The sequence below is a fragment of the Myxine glutinosa genome, chromosome 5 (genome assembly GCF_964187855.1).
Source record: "Myxine glutinosa chromosome 5, kmMyxGlut1.1, whole genome shotgun sequence".
NCBI classification, from domain to species: Eukaryota; Metazoa; Chordata; class Myxini; order Myxiniformes; family Myxinidae; genus Myxine; species Myxine glutinosa.
Window position 1 is genome coordinate 200,358,829 of NC_136265.1, and position 16,379 is coordinate 200,375,207.

The window sequence follows — 16,379 nt, forward strand, 5'->3', positions numbered from 1 at the left end:
AGCTTCTCTATTGCACACCAGAACTTGTCCTTCTCTTCATTGCTCCGACCAACCTGCGGAGCATATCCCGAGATGACGTTCACCAAGAGCTTTCCAATCATCATTTTCACCATCATCAACCTTTCACTCACTCTAGTCACACTCACCACACTGTCTACAAACTCCTCAGAAAACAGGATGCCAACACCATTCATGCCTTCTGGGCACCCTTGCCACACAAACTTGTATTTCTGTCCCTGCCTACCCTTCACCATTCTCACACCACTTCCCTTCCATCTCGTCTCCTGCACACAGCATATGTCCACTCTTCTTCTGACCAATACTTCCACCACTTCTCCTGATCTCCCTGTCATTGTCCCTACATTCCCTGTCCCAAACCTCAGAAACCGATATCCACGTCGGGCATCAGACGTTTCGTCGTCATAAATGGAGTGATTTCCACCCTTGCTTCGATCGGGTTCCCCACCTTGAGTTTTGACGAGAGGGAGTGGGGTCCCCCACGGGGTACTTCTGGCTGTACCCTGCCCATATGTAGTTGTAATTGTCATGGTTCTCTTTGTGAGGCAATGTTTTTATGGCTGGATGCCCTTCCTGACGCCAACCCTTTTAGTTGCCTCTTACGACACGCAGAGATACGGTGTACCTATTCTAAACCGGGGTACACACCGGGTGATTTTTTTTGAAGAATAAACCTTTAAAAACAACTTCACCAGAATGGGGAGACAGATCAAGTGGAAACTTCACACAGATGTTCCCCATGCCTTGGGGATACCATTGTGTTGCCGAATAAGTCATTGGTTACATGGTTTGGCAGCCATTTTGGATTGAAAAAAAATCTTTCAATAATTGTTTCCATCAACATGAAACTTCAAAATTATGAAGTAGTCTTCAAGCTGAATACTTGGTTTAAATTTCAACATGATCAGTCGCAAGGTCACGCAGCCAGAATTTTTTTTATTGTTTGAAGAAGAAACTCCACAATGTCATCTTCTGCAGCCATGTGATTTTCAGTATATCTATTAATTATGTACTGTTTGAACTCTGTGGCATCCTGTCTATTAATTACGTACGTCTATTGATTAAGTTCTATCAGAATGTACCTTTCGTCTTTAAGACTGCTGAGGCCCTTTAGACCTTAAGAGAACCTTTAAGACCCCCAAGACCCCCAAAATACTCCGAAGACCTTTAAATGCCACAAAGAATCAGAGGACTTCGAAGACCCAAAGCACCCAATATGTCCGACTGGCGGCCATTTTGTTACTTAAACGTGTCCCCAACCATTTCTCAACATGTATGGACCGATTTTGTTCAAACCTGGCACAATGACAATACATGAGAATATGTATATGCAGAAGATTTTGTTTTGTAGACCAACCAAAGATGGCTGACCGACTGCCTTTAACTCCATACAGAAAAATTACTGAAAGTATGGGGGTTATGACATTTTATGTATTTTTCTTCTTCTGCTTCCTCTTCAGCCTCCTCTTCTTCTTCTTCTTCTTCTTCTTATTTGTTTTTTTTGTTTTTTCTTCCGCCGCACTTTTGCATGTTTATTCCCTTTTAAATTCATTTTCTCGACAACCGTTGATCTTTTCAACGTGTTTGACACAACGACACTTTCAACGACACAAGTCCGATTGACACAAAATTTTCGCCATAGTCTGCGTCTCTAGAATTTTTGCTGATAATTTTAACATCATAGGTCACGTGGTATGGGCGCCATCTTGGAAAACACAGATCTTTGTACCTCGATCTCCGAAACCGCTTAATGGAAAAAATTTAAACATGGCTCTTTGTAAAGAACTTCGCAAAGGGAATATGTGTTGTTAAATATGATGTCATCGGTGCCTTCATTATGATGCCATCATTTGAAAAGTACAACGCTTTATCCGATCAGTTTGAAATTTCTTTAGCATGTTCTATGCAACAATGTAAGAGGAGAATGTAGCCATATAGGATTGAACATTAAAACCTTGAAACCTAACCCCACCCCCAAATGGCTGAACAGATCGAGGCAAAACTTTACTGGCATGATCGCCTAACTATCCATGACGAACAAACAGCCATGACATCATAGGTCACATGGTTTGGCAGCTATGATTTTTGAACACCAAACATTTAAAAAGAAACTCCTCTAGAACAACTGGACAGATCGAGTGTAAACTTAACAAACATCTTCTGCAATGCTTGGGGGATACCATGGTGATCCTGCGTCGCCCAAATAACTCAGATAGATGGGGTCGCCCAGATAGCTCGGATGGCAAGTGCTGATACGGACCTAGACTCGATTCCTGGTCTGGGCATGTAATTTTCACACATGTCAATTAATTATTTATAATTTCTTTTGTTTTTTTTCTTTATTATCATTTCTTTATTACTATGACTAGCAACGGTACCCTCCCTATGGGCGGGGCTTCAATTTGGAGGCCCAAATGAAAAGGCAAAATATCAGAAATTGAAGGCTTTTTTTCATTTTAAATTATTTATATAAATATCCGTTAAATCATATCACACGCAAATCATCAAAATCTAAACAGTATTTGTAGAATTTCAATAAAAGCCACATCACTGTTCATTTCGGTAAATATTATTCCATCGTGTTTGGAAAAATTGGGAAAACAATATAGCCTATTTTACTCCAGGGGGTCCCAGGATTACCCACCCAAAATTATGTTGCGATTGGTTCAGCCGTTTTTGCGGTACCTGGGAACAGATGGACAGACATTTGGTGAATTATAGTAAGATACTGACCTTTGTTTGGTGGGAGTGAAATGCAATTGTAAATGGGAACCTGATCTTTGGATTCCCCTTTAACACAAGTTGTATCAGGTCATATAGCCTGCTTTGCTTTTCAGCAGCTTAGATAATTGTGAAAAGATTTGGAATTGGTCGACATGGACCACCTGACATGCAGATCAGTGAAAAAGCAAGCATACCCAGTATCTCCTTACTCTTGAGCAGGAATCCTCATCAACAATCACAACTGTGCCATCACAGAGAGAGCATTATCCCACAAGGTAAATGCTGAACTGATGACTTCTGGACAGCACCATCTGCTGACTGTGGACTTTAGTACAGAGGAATTCGTCTTCCCCGGAAAGCTAGAAATGTGGGAAAGCACTTGGACCTGATAACATTCATGCAGAGCAGTTGAAGAATGCCAGCACTCTTCTACTCCACTGGCTTAAGTGCTTCATGTTCTACTGCCTCTTCTCACTTAGGACTCCAAAGCACTGGAAGAGGGCCAATGTTGTGGCCACCCTAAAATCCATTAAGCCAAGATACCTCCCAAAGAGTTACAGGCCGATATCACTGCTATCTGTCCCATTCAAGGTCCTTGTGCAGCTCATCCTTAATAGGATATAACTACTTGTTGAGGTAGCACTACCATCAGAACAAGCATGCTTCAGGAAGAATCGTAGCACTGAATCTCAGGTTCTAGCTGCAACTGACATTGAGACTGCATTTGAATCAAACCAGAAATGTAGGCCTGTGTCTTCTTTGACTTGTATTCAGCATATGATAGTCTGGCACCATGGTTTGTTGCTGAAGCTGCACATTATGCTATAGGGCTGCCACCTAGTCCAAGTTATCCAAGTCTTGATCTCCAACCACTGCTTTGGAGTCAACCTTAACGGACAAAACAGCAGAATCCGCAGCGTCAAGATAGGAGTTCCTTAGGCTCAGTCTTACTCAAGGCCACTCTCAGTCAAGACATTGTTTCTATGAACAGTTACTCTCCATCTCCTACCAATGGCACTGAAGTCTCAACGTCCAGAAGTCAGTCTGCTCTGTTTTTCACCTAAAGAACAGTAACAGAGATAGGCAGCTAGAAGCCAAGCTAATTAACACCTGGCCTCCCTTCATGCATGGTCCTAATTACCTTGGTGTGCAAATGGACCAGTCCCTAACCTTCAGGTAGCATGCAGAGAAAGTAAAGTAGCAGGTAAAACAGCTGCTATAGATAACCTTGTCTGCAGATGAGCTGGCCACGACTCAGGAGCTGATTTCACTGCTGTACGCACCTCCCTGGTGCACGCCCCTGCAGAATACTGCGTGTCCACATGGAGATGGAGCCAACACATTAAGATGGTAGATATGCACCCCAACTCTTCCTTAACGGTCATCAGTGGCTGCCTTCGCCCTTCTCACACCCATCACCTCCCAGTCTTTCCATGCACCCATCCCCATCATGTCAGACGAGCAGCTATTACTAAACAAGCAGCCCTCAATGCATCTTAGAACCCCAACCACACCCTGCACAACAAGCTAAGCGAAGATCAACCTTCCTCCACTCTCCCCACCCCGTACCCCTCTCCCCTCCCCCCCACCCCCAAATATTGAATAGTTGCACCCCCTTTATTAGAGTAGCTCTAACCTATAACACAGCAGATGATGGCCTGAACAATCACACGCAGCAGATTAAACAATCTCTAGCCCCTCAACCTAGCAGCCACCTCCAACATCTCCCCTTTTACACCAAGCCACCTGGTTGTCATCTGCCTTGGAAGGAATGGTGCCACCTTAACCAGCTCCCAACAGATGTTGGCAGATTCCATCACATGTTCTGCTGGGATCTTGCTAACTCACCCAACTTTGAGTGTGGCCTCCCCCAGACTGTGGATCATATTGTGCAAGACTGCCCCATACATCACCTAGGCCCTAGACTAGAGGGAGGATGACAAGAACTGCAACGCCTATCCCCAAGGGTCTGGGGCTGGCTGAAAAGCGCTAACTTCATGTCGTAGACCAACAACTCACACGCCACACGAAAGAAGAAGAAGTTATGGACTTGTCACCATACTTGAGTTTTGGTAGTTTTGGGTGGTGGAGAAACTGTTTTGTTTCAAGTTTTCCAAATTATGTTATTTTCTTTTGAGAGGTAGGGAGTGAAAGGAAGGAAAGAATCATGAAGATTTTATAAGATTGTTGATGACTTACCATTGTTAGGCATCACAAAGCATTTCCTTGTGGTTAGAAGCAAGATATCATCGCATGTTTGCACCTGAACAGGTTGCAATTGCCTTTGTTATAGATTGAACTTTTCATCGATGATGTGTCGCTTCTGAAATGGAAATAGATTACCAAACTAAGGAAATTAATTAATCAAAATCCATGTATGTTTAATCACCTAATTTGCTTTTCATGCCACTCATTGTTGAGAGGTCTTGAATGAATGAATGAATGAATGAATGGAAAATATAATACAACAGGATGAATAGCACAATGACCCTTATAATGGATTCGCTAATATTTCTAAGCACAGTGCAGGCAAAAGAGACAACTGGCTTACCATTTCTGATAGATTGCAGACTCCAGGTTATGACTTCCTGTCTGGACAGCATGAAGCTGATTTTTTTTTTTGTCGAATCCTATTTCCTTGAAAGGTTACTAAAGAATACGCTTACCTTGACGTAACAATATGAATTGTGTCTATATCTTTCCTTTCTGCTTTGACAATCCAGCGATTGAAATGTTTCTTCGTGAAGGACAAAAACATCGAAAGGGAACACACTTCCTGTGTTGTCCTTCTTTAAAGGGTGTATTCCAAATCCAATTTAGCCTTTGCATTCCATCTTCATGCAATGCAGTTGAGGAGCCACATCCAATTACATGGCTACAAATAGATCTTCAAACACCAATTTTTTGGGGAAGAAGGGCGGTGGGAGGATTGTGACCAAACTGCAAATTATTTTGCTTGCATGGTTTTGCAACAGAAATATCCACTGCAAGAAGCAATCTATGTCGAGGTTTTGCGTTTTCCAAGCTGATTCGGGATTTACATGACTACTTGTCCCACAGGTATTGAGCTATTTATCCATGTGTGATTGTGTGTGCGCACAGATTGTCTCTGCCGTGCAATATTGCCACCAGAAGCGCATCGTCCACAGAGATCTCAAGGTGAGCGAGCAGCTTTATCCTGGCAATGATCTGCTCGTGGTATGTTCTCATGACTTGGCAAGAACTTTAAGGCCACTGAGGCGCTGCTTGGTGTTAAATGCCTTGGTGTTGTGCCATTTCCTGTATCTATTTTCTCCACTTGAGCGTCAACATATACCTGCATGGTCTTTTACAGTAATTCGTATTGATAAAAGGATATTAAAATGTGATGTCTTCATTGCTGTTAGCACGTTTTTTCTTGTGTAACGTCTTTGTGTCATTACGTTGTGTATCAGTGCAAAACTGATCTGCCTGAAGAATGCATATATTGCAATGAAATAGTTGAAAGTGAGATCAAGATTTCTCCTTATTCAGCTTTGACCTTTACCCTAATGTTTAAACAAGAAGACGTCATGCGGAGCACGATACTTGCAAAATCCGCCCCCCACCCCAAAGTTTTCCATTGATTCAGCAAATTGTCCATTTCATCAAGATTAAAATTTGCGATATTGATCAAAGTTCAGGTCAACAGGATGAAAAGTGACGATTTTTCAGATGAAAAATGATGATTTTAGAAGTTTGCCCTTGAGTTGACCTTTGACCTTTGACTTCAAAATCAATAGGCTTCTCAATTGGGACGACCTATACAACTTGGTGAAGTTTCGTGATGATCGGTTTAGAATTGTGACCTGTAGGCCAGTGACAAACAAACAAACAGACAGACAAACAGACAGACAGACATAACCACAAACGCAACCGACCAATAGTACAGGGTGTTTCAAAAAGATGGACCCAATTTCAAAGCAGTATATTTCACGATGGCAACATGTTACAATTACACAAAAAGTTACAAACGGTTTAATGAGTTATCAAGTTTTACTAACCATTTTATAAATGCTCTATGTGCCCTCCACCTGCTGCAAGGACAACATCGAGACGATAGTTGAATTCGTCCCAAACGTCTCTCAGAGTGTCTTCTTTCACTGAAGTTACCGGAGCCGTGATTCTGTTTTTGAGGTCATCCAGATTAGTCGCTAATGGTGGCACAAAAACACGGTCTTTGACGTATCCCCACAAGAAAAAGTCGCAGGGTGTAATGTCTGGGGATCTTGGGGGCCAAGAGTGTAGCGCCAAGTCTTGGGGTCCCGTGCGACCTATCCAACGTTGAGGCAGTGTGTCATTTAGAAAACGTCGAACCTGCAGGTGCCAATGTGGCGGTGCTCCGTCTTGCTGAAAAATGAAGTCATCGGAATCTTCATTAAGTTGTGGAAAGAGCCAGTTCTGCAGCATTTCGAGATAGGTTTGCCCCGTAACTGTTTTTCCCTCGAAAAAGAAAGGCACATAAACCTTTATTTGAGAAACGGCCCAAAACACGTTCACTTTCGGGGAATCACGCTCATGCTCTACAGTTTCGTGTGGATTCTCTAGTCCCCATATGCGCACATTGTGATGGTTAACTTTACCACTTAGATGAAACGTTGCTTCATCACTAAAAATCAAACGCGGTAAGAAGCTGTCGTCTTCCATGTTCTGTAACATCACATCACTAAATTCTACACGCTTTCCTCTGTCACCTGTACGAAGAGCCTGTACCAGTTGCATCCGGTATGGCCTCAGGATTAAACGTCGCCTTAACACATGCCAGACAGTCGTATGAGGGATCACAAGTTCTCGACTGGCACGACGAGTGGACTTGCGCAGGCTACGCAGAAAACTCTCTTGAATTCTTCTCACGTTTTCCTCTGAAGTGCGTGGTCGCCCTGGGCTCTTCCCCTTACATAAACAGCCTGTTTCCTCAAATTGTCTGTACCAACGACGAATGCTCTTTGGCATTGGCGGATCAATGCCAAAACGCCGTTGAAACGCACGCTGCACCACAATTACGGATTCAGTCTTGCTGAAATGCAGAACGCAAAACGCCTTGTGCTGTGGGGTCGCCATCTTGCGAACGACTGAGGCTAGAGGCCGTTGGTGCGCTGGGAGAGCCATCTATCGGTGGTCATTTGAAACTCTATGCCCCGCCCTTTCAAGTGGTAAGAGGTTCATTTATGGGCGGTTCGTGGTTGCAGAGATATAGCGATTTCAAATCGGGTCCATCTTTTTGAAACAACCTGTATACTTGAAAAATCTTCGATTTTGCAAGTAATAAATGTGTATTTGGTGAAGCATTTGAGATGGCATAGACTTTACATTTGATTGATGTGGTTGGGAGAGGAGGGAAGCGCTTAGGTGACTGGAGGACAGAAGTGATGTTTCGAAATGTTCCAAATGCGTCAAGTTGATTGCCCGCATTATTAAAATGCGAATTTTCACTCGCTTTGGAAATGCTAACAAAGCAAATGAAATCCCAATCACATCCTGACGAGCTGATTACCGAGTGCGAAATCGTGCATCACGTTAATGTGATGGGCAAGTCGGGGACAATGGTACGACTAACAGAAAGTGGATTTGATGGAGGGTGGTTAAGTCTCGTTATGGATGAAAAGTGTGTTTTTCCGAACTGATTCTGATGTACCATACTTTGTTAGAGTGCCGGTGCTGCAGAAGCATTTTCTTGGCAAAGGGTTATGCTGGGTGGTTTGCCGTTGCCTTCCCAGCAGTAGTTAGGGCAGCAATTTGTTCATGATGCCAACGCTAGCTCGCCTACTCTTCACGAAAAACACCGTTGGATCTTTAACATCCAGCAACTAATGCAGGCAGATGGGACGCCCAATTTAACGTCCATCCAAGGGACTACACACACATACACACATTGAATCACCATGCCTGGGAAACTCCGGGATGTTAGTTTTTAGCTGTGTCGGGATTCTAATCTAGGCTTGACAGCGTAGAGGTGAGTGTGGGTACCTCTTGGCCACCCTGCCAGCACTTTTCCCTAACCTTAAACATGGATAGTCATGGAAAGTTCCCAAATGTAAATATTAATCCATAAGCTGTTTTTTTTTTTGTTTTTTTTTTAATGTGTACCCTTTTCCAGAATTGAAAATAAATCCTTAACTAATGGGCCCTTTATCTACACCGAGATTGTAAAAATAATAACTGGTGTCTAATCTTCATGTTGGAGAAACAGCAGCTATATAAACTTTTGAATTTCTTATTCAATAAGAAATATATTGCAAGCAAGTTGGACCTGTTGTTGAACAAAAAGTGTAACAATGATTGTTTTCCTCATGCAGTTTTTATGATCTGAAAATTACAAATGCCCCTACCTCGATTCTTGAAAGCCTCCAGTCCGGTTCTTCAATGGACTCGCCCACTACCATCTTACATTGTCCTCTGTCTCGTACTATTATAATATGCTTGGCGGCCTCCTGTTCCCCAACAAATTATTGTCCTATGGCCTATTTTTTTATTGTACAATACAGCTACAAATCAAAACTAGGCTTATTTACCAATTAAACGTGATACGTATGACCTTCATAACCAATCATTGCCCTTTCCTTCTGCACTCTAGGCGGAAAACCTTCTTCTGGACAGTGACATGAACATTAAACTAGCTGACTTTGGCTTCAGTAACGAGTTCACACCAGGTGGAAAGCTGGATACGTTCTGCGGTAGCCCACCATATGCTGCACCAGAACTGTTTCAAGGAAAGAAGTATGACGGGCCTGAGGTGGATGTTTGGAGCTTAGGTGTCATACTTTACACACTGGTCAGTGGCTCACTGCCATTTGATGGGCAGAACCTCAAGGTGGGAATCCATCTTTGCACTTTTCTTTAAGGGTTGGATGCTCATTTGGAGTTGTCAAGGTGCATGTAGATATCAACGTGTTGTTGCTTGTTATTGAACTACTTTCTCCAGACTAGAATAGGGATATTTCTTTTGATCTGAGAAAACAGAACCCTTCATTGACATGGTTATGCTTGCCTAATGTGGTTACAGTTTTTTATGTTATCGAGAAAGAATAGCCCCACAATCTTGGAATCGAGTATTACCATATTGTTTTTGACTGTGACATTGTATGTTGTGCATTATTTAGGAGCTTCGGGACCGTGTGCTTCGAGGCAAGTACCGTATACCATTCTACATGTCTACAGAGTGTGAAGCGCTTCTCCGACGCTTCCTAGCTTTACAACCACACAAACGCGGCAGTTTGGAGGTGTGCTTCTTTTATTCGGGTATTCATACCTATCCTGCACCCATCAAAATCACTGCTAGTGACACTTTCAATGTGGGTCACATTGGGTCAAACGTGCAGTGCTGCTGAAATGTATTAACGGTGATCGAAGTTTTGTGTTTAGCTACGTTGTATCATGGCCTCTCTTATTTGGTGGCAGTAAGGCTGGGTTAATTTTATTTTTTTTACATGATCAGTGCAGCAGATTGCCATACGATCTGGTATTCCAGAGAGGTTGGGAAGCTGTGTTGTGGAGGATTGTGGTGGCTAACTACCAATTATATTTTGGCCATGCATAGATGAGTTTTTAACAAAAATAGTACAGCAGGGTTCAATCCAAGAGCTGGTGTACTGGCCCAAAGGCAGTAATTACACCGAGTGAGCAGTAAAGGTCCCAAGTAACTGGTTTGGTTGGCCAGTGGAAAAACATAGCTATGGAATTAGCCCTCATTTCCAGCCATTTGTGGCACTCATCAATCACATCAATCTTCTTTAAAGTAAATTTAATGTAGTGTCGACCACCGGACTGATGCTCAGCAACTTTTGCTTTTTATTGGAAAAAAAAAACTCCGAACATGCAGAAGAAACCAGAATGCCACTTGGTAGAGTGCATACCATCACTAAGCTGAGTAGTTTACAGCTTGTATCCCACTGATGGGCCAGATCTAGATGCAGACTTGAACCAAAATTGAATCTGCTTGTTCTTGACACCTAATCAACTCATCCAGCACATATTGTGCTTTACATCGTTTTCGGCCTATATCCCATTTGGGAAGAATCACTTTAAGATTCTAGGATCCGGATCTTCACCAAAATTGAATCGCTTCGTCATTGTTAAATACCCAACCTGTCCACCAAGTTTCATCTCAATCCATCCATAACCTTTTGAGATATCCAGCTCACAGGCAGACAAACAGGGGTGAAAACATAACCTCCATCCACCTTTGGTAGTGGAGGTAATGACAAGTCCCAGTTGCGACCGATGAAATTTATTTCAAGAGGGTGTCAGGCCAAGACTGTCGAGCGGAGCTACCAACTCATGCAGTTTTCTGACGCATGGAGCTCATGTACCACACCCATTTTATGGCCTCGGGCCTTGGTGATGTTGTGGCTTCGGTGGGAAGTCGTGCCATCTCTGTGTGTTTATTCTACTGCTATAGTAACGAATCAACACAAAAAGTGGAGATTTATCAAGGGTATGAGCAATCTGAGGGTAAAAAGTAATTGCAGGCTATACGAGAAGAAAAGGAGAATTATAGACTGCTGTATGACGTTTAAAGCTTGCACTTCCCGATTAAACATGGTGGGAGTCAACATATTGATGAATGTCTTTTGACTGAGAGATAAACGTAACATTTTGCAAAATTTCCTTTAAAATTGTAGGGTTAATTGGCAGAGAAACACTTTCTTTTATTTTTAAACATTTCTTGCTTTCATGATGAAGTTATTGAATTTTGATGGCTGTCCTTGTCGCCTCTCCAGACCAATGAGCTTTTGGTCTTACTTTTTGAAAATATACTGCTGACTGTTGTACAAACCAGATCTACAACATTGTCCCAATAGTAGGTTTAATTCAGTTTCGAACTCAAGCAACACCTGTAAGAAATCAATAAGCATTGTAACAGTATACCATAATCATAGAAGTAACAATGGATTAGCAATTAGTGCAAGCAAGCCTGGAACATCTAGCAATACGCACCATTCGAGTATGCACTACCACACAATAAATGTCACAGGCATGTGTCGGAGTGATGTCCGTCCGAGTTCTTATGGAAGCTGAGATCTCGCGAGATCTTTGTCGGCGAGGTCACGTCTTTTCGAAGCTGTCCATGCACTCACGCTTTCGAAGTTAAGTAATTTTTCACAATTGTGTTTTTGTCGAAACTGTATTTATCTTTCGGTGTGTGTACCTATAGTGTGTCCTTAGGAAGATTCTCGGTGTTAATTTTTCATACCTGTATAAAAAATCGTCGGTTAATTCGTGTCGTGTCTTTTGAGGCCTTGTAGGCTGCCATGTCCTACCTTGAGGCTTTGTTTTTCTCTCAGCGGTCCGTCGATTGTGCTGCAATTACTTTCGTTCTCTGTTTTTGTCCCAGTCTTTCACCCCATACTTCCTTGTTTAAAATGTCAACTCAAAAAAAAACAACCAAAAAAAAATATTTCCTTCTCTGTTCTTATTCGTTGTTCTTATTCGTTTATTTGTTGTTCTTATTTGTTCGTTCATTCTTCGATCACGTGTTTCACCCCCATTTCCATTTTCCATTTCCCCAGATAGTTTTCACTGCTCAATTTAAAAATGTTTAAACTTTCCCCTGAAGTACTGTATTCTGTCATATATTATAACACCTTTTTCTTCTTCTTCTTCTATAAAAGGATGCTTTCGACTTGCTCACCCAATCTATTCATTCCCAAAAATTTTTTTCCATCTCTTACAGTTCCTCTTTTCTACATTCCCGAAACTCTCCTGCACTCCATCCCTCCTCCAGCATCCTCAAACGTATTTTTGACTCGAAGGTCACAAGAAACTCATTTTGCAATAAATGTTCGTTTTCCATTAATCGTACACTTTCTAAAATCCAATCTCACCCCTCCCCTCCAAAACTTCCCCATCACCCCTCCCCTCCAAAACTTCCCCATCACCCCTCCCCTCCAAAACTTCCCCATCACCCTTCCCCTCCAAATCTTCCCCATCACCCATCTCTTTCAAATCTACCCCCTTGCCCCTCCCCTCCAAATCCTTCCCGTGTGCTTTCCCTTCTCTTGTCTTCCGCTCCCTCTTTTTATATATTTTGTTTGTCTGGTTGATTTGTTTGTGAAGTAAATGTCAGCTCTTTCACGAGCCTCGATTCAGTATACAAAAAAAAAACATATATATCACCCATCCCTTTCAAATCTCCCCCCTTGCCCCTTCCCTCTGAAACTCCCCCGACACCCCTCCGCTCCTAGACTCTTCTGACACCCCTCCGCTCCTAGACTCTCCCTCGCCCCTCCCCTCCAAGACTCTCCCTCGCCCCTCCCCTTCAAGACTCCCCTCTCACCCCTCCTCCTCAAAGTGTCCTCCCCGCTTCTTCCCCCTTCCAACTCTCACCTTCATCTCCCCCAACCTTCTGCCTCGCTCTTCCCCCTCCTCAAATAACACCTCACTGTGCCTCACCCAATCACCATGAAACCTTTTGTCCACCCCATCCTTCCCTTTCTCCAAGCTATTCTGAAATCTCTGACACACCTTCAACAGCTCTCCCTACCTCTTCCTCCTCTTCCACATCTTACCCTACCCCTCTCCCCCCCCCCCCCCCCTGTTCTGTATCCGATGCTCCCCCTTCCTCTTCATTAACGGTATGGACCTCAAACATCTGGGGCCTTCGCTCAAACTTGACTGATCTCTCCATACGGATTGCTCCTGACAAACCAGGCATGATCTGCTTAACAGAAACTTTCCTCCTTCATGATGTCTCTGATTCCTTGGTATCTATCCCAGGTTACTCCCTCCTCCGGTATGATAGACCTGAGCCTTGTCCTGGAGGTGGGGTTGCTATCTTTATAAAAAACTCTCTTCCTCACTCGCCCTGCACTGCCCTCTCTCCACCTCACCCCCAGGAATACCTCTGGCTACGGCTTCCCCTACGCTCCCACCTTTTGTTCATTTGTGTGTTGTACCGTCCACCAAACAGTGATGACTCAATCTACATCTCGCTGTCTGATAATATGGACCAACTTCTATGTCCCCATCCCAACTCTCTCTTCCTCATATGTGGTGATTTCAATTGTCACCATGCCAGTTGGCTGGGTGTGGGTACCTCTCTCACCAGCCACGGCTCCTCAGCAAAGGACTTCTGCGACTCACTGGGACTGACACAATCTGTCAATTTCCCGAACCGGATCTCAGTCAACGGAGCATCTTCTCTTGTGGACTTGGCTATGACTAACTTCCCTGAAAATGTCTGCTGCTCTTCTTCTGCTCCAATCAGCCCATCTGATCATGCGCTTGTTAAAGTGGACATCTCTCTGACCATTCTCAGAGAGCCTCCTCAGCGTCGGCGAGTCTGGCATTTCACTCAGGCCAACTGGCACGGTCTTCAAGCATCCATCAATCATCTGGACTGGTCTCCCATCTCTACCGCCTCTGACATCAGCTCATCCTGGGAATTCTTCCAAAGTAAATTGCTCTCTCTCATGCACAGATTTATCCCATCTCGTCTTCAGTTGTCATACCCTTCCTCCCGTCCATGGTACACGGAATCTTGTGGTGAGGCTGTTGCCCAGAAACAACTTGCCTTCGTCTCCTGGAAAGCAAATCCAACGGAAGGAAATCTCATTTCCTTTCACAAAGCCCGAAACAAGTGTGTGTCCACCCTCAGGAGAGCCAGGTAACAATATCTCTCCGTTCTCAACACCGAACTCTCTTATCTGTCTCCCTCTTCCAAATCCTGGTGGCGTCTGGTCAAATCTGTTTCTGGTGTTTGTTCCCCCTCCATCCCCTCCCTCACCACAAACGGCTACACGGCTGACTCCGCACGTGCAAAAGCTGAATGCCTCAACTCTGTGTTTGCCTCTAAATCTTGTGTCCCAAACCCATCCCTCTCTGTACCCACCGTACCCATTCGTACCCAGCTGCTCCTGGACTCTGTGTCCTTTCCTCCTGACAAGGTGGAAATGTTTCTGTCAACCCTCGACTCTGATTCTGCAACTGGACCTGACAGCATCAGCCCACGGGTCCTAAAATCCTGTTCTTCCGCTCTTTCACTCCCTCTCTCTTTTCTCTTCACCCTCTCTTTTGCTCAAAGTCATCTGCCATCTGCTTGGAAATCAGCCAACATCACCGCTTTGCACAAAAAAATGTGCAAAAACAGATCCTAGCAACTACAGACCAATCAGCCTTCTCCCAATTGTCAGCAAAGTCATGAAATCCATCATTGCTTCGGATTTGAAATCTTTCCTCTTCTCCAATGGCTTGATCTCTGATCATCAATTTGGTTTCAGACCAGGTCGCTCTACTCTGGACATGCTGCTTCTGCTTTCTCAACAATGGATGGAAGTCCTCAATGCCAAACAGGAAATTAGAGCTTTCTCCCTTGACATATCACGTGCCTTCTATATGGTCTGGCACCCCGCTCTGCTCACCAAACTCTCCTCCTTTGGTATCCATGGAAATCTCCACGCATGGCTGGTGGACTTCCTCTCTAGTCGTAGTCAACGTGTGGCCTTGAATGGGTTTCTCTCATCTCCTCTTCCTGTTCAGTCTGGAGTTCCCCAAGGCAGTGTCTGGGCGCTGTGCTTTTTCTGGTCTTCATCAATGATCTCTCTTGTCACTTCTCTCTTGTCACTCTCTGACTCTCTTGAAAATCCTCTCTATCTCTTTGCTGATGACTCTACTCTCTGCCGCTCCATTCCTCATCCCTCAGATCGGCAGTCGGCAGCCTCCTCACTCTCTGCAGACCTGGACAAAATCACAGACTCGGCAAACAAGTGGAACATGTCTTTCAATCCTGACAAATCTCACACTCTTACGATGTCTCTCCGAAAAGACCGACTGGACAACCCTCCCATCCACTTTCTGAATAATCCTCTCCAAGAAATTCTGTCACTCAAGCTATTGGGTCTCACTGTCTGCCATGATCATTCCTGGGAAAACCACATTTCAAATCTGGCCTCCAAAGCCAGTCGCCGACTGGGCATCCTCCGTCGTGCGAAGTCCTTCCTTGGCACACTTGAGCTCCTCACCACATACAAGGCTTTCATCCGCAGCTCAATGGAATACTGCTCTCCCCTATGGGCTGGTGCTCCTGCCTCACACCTAGCTCGTCTTCACTCTGTTGAAACCAAAGCGTTCAGAATCATTGGAATCTCCCGCGATGAAGTTAACTCCGAGGGCCTTTCACTCACTCACCGCAGGCAGGTTGGTGGTCTTTCCGTCTTCTACCGACTCCTCTCCGGCCTTGCCTCCCCAGCTCTCTCTGGGCTCTGTCCCCCAAATATTCCTACATGTCGCACAAGATCTGCCTGCAACCCTCTTCTGGTTAAACTGCCAAAATCAAGACTCTGCTCACCTTCACTCCTTCATTCCTCTTTTCTCCCGCCTCTGGAACAAACTCCCTCACTCTCTTCAATCCCACTCCTCCATCCAGGTCTTTAAAACAGCTGTTCACCACCATCTCTTATCTTCGCCCATCCAAAACCTTGATCTTTTCTACCCCCGCTAATTTCACCCCAAATCCACTTTTTTGAAATACCAACTTCTCTCCTGGAAGTCCTTGGTGTCCTTGTGTTTTATACTTCTCCCACTCCCCCTCCCCCCTTTCCCACACCTCCTCCCCCCAAGCCCTCTCCCTCCCACACATCTCCCGATGTCCCTGCTCTCAAATGTTGTGTTTGTGTGCTTCC

At 44.2% G+C, this 16,379-nt stretch overlaps 1 protein-coding gene across 11 annotated transcripts in view; it reads left to right on the top strand.

Moving 5' to 3' along the window:
- The window catches only part of LOC137426492 (MAP/microtubule affinity-regulating kinase 3), a 171,778-nt gene that overhangs the window by 92,037 nt on the left and 63,362 nt on the right, over positions 1-16,379 (top strand). For all 11 annotated transcript variants that reach the window (XM_068115071.2, XM_068115075.2, XM_068115077.2 and 8 more), the window contains 3 exons: positions 5,845-5,901; positions 9,335-9,571; positions 9,861-9,980. In XM_068115071.2, coding sequence (XP_067971172.2) covers positions 5,845-5,901; positions 9,335-9,571; positions 9,861-9,980 — 414 coding nt within the window. The remainder of the gene's footprint in view (positions 1-5,844; positions 5,902-9,334; positions 9,572-9,860; positions 9,981-16,379) is intronic.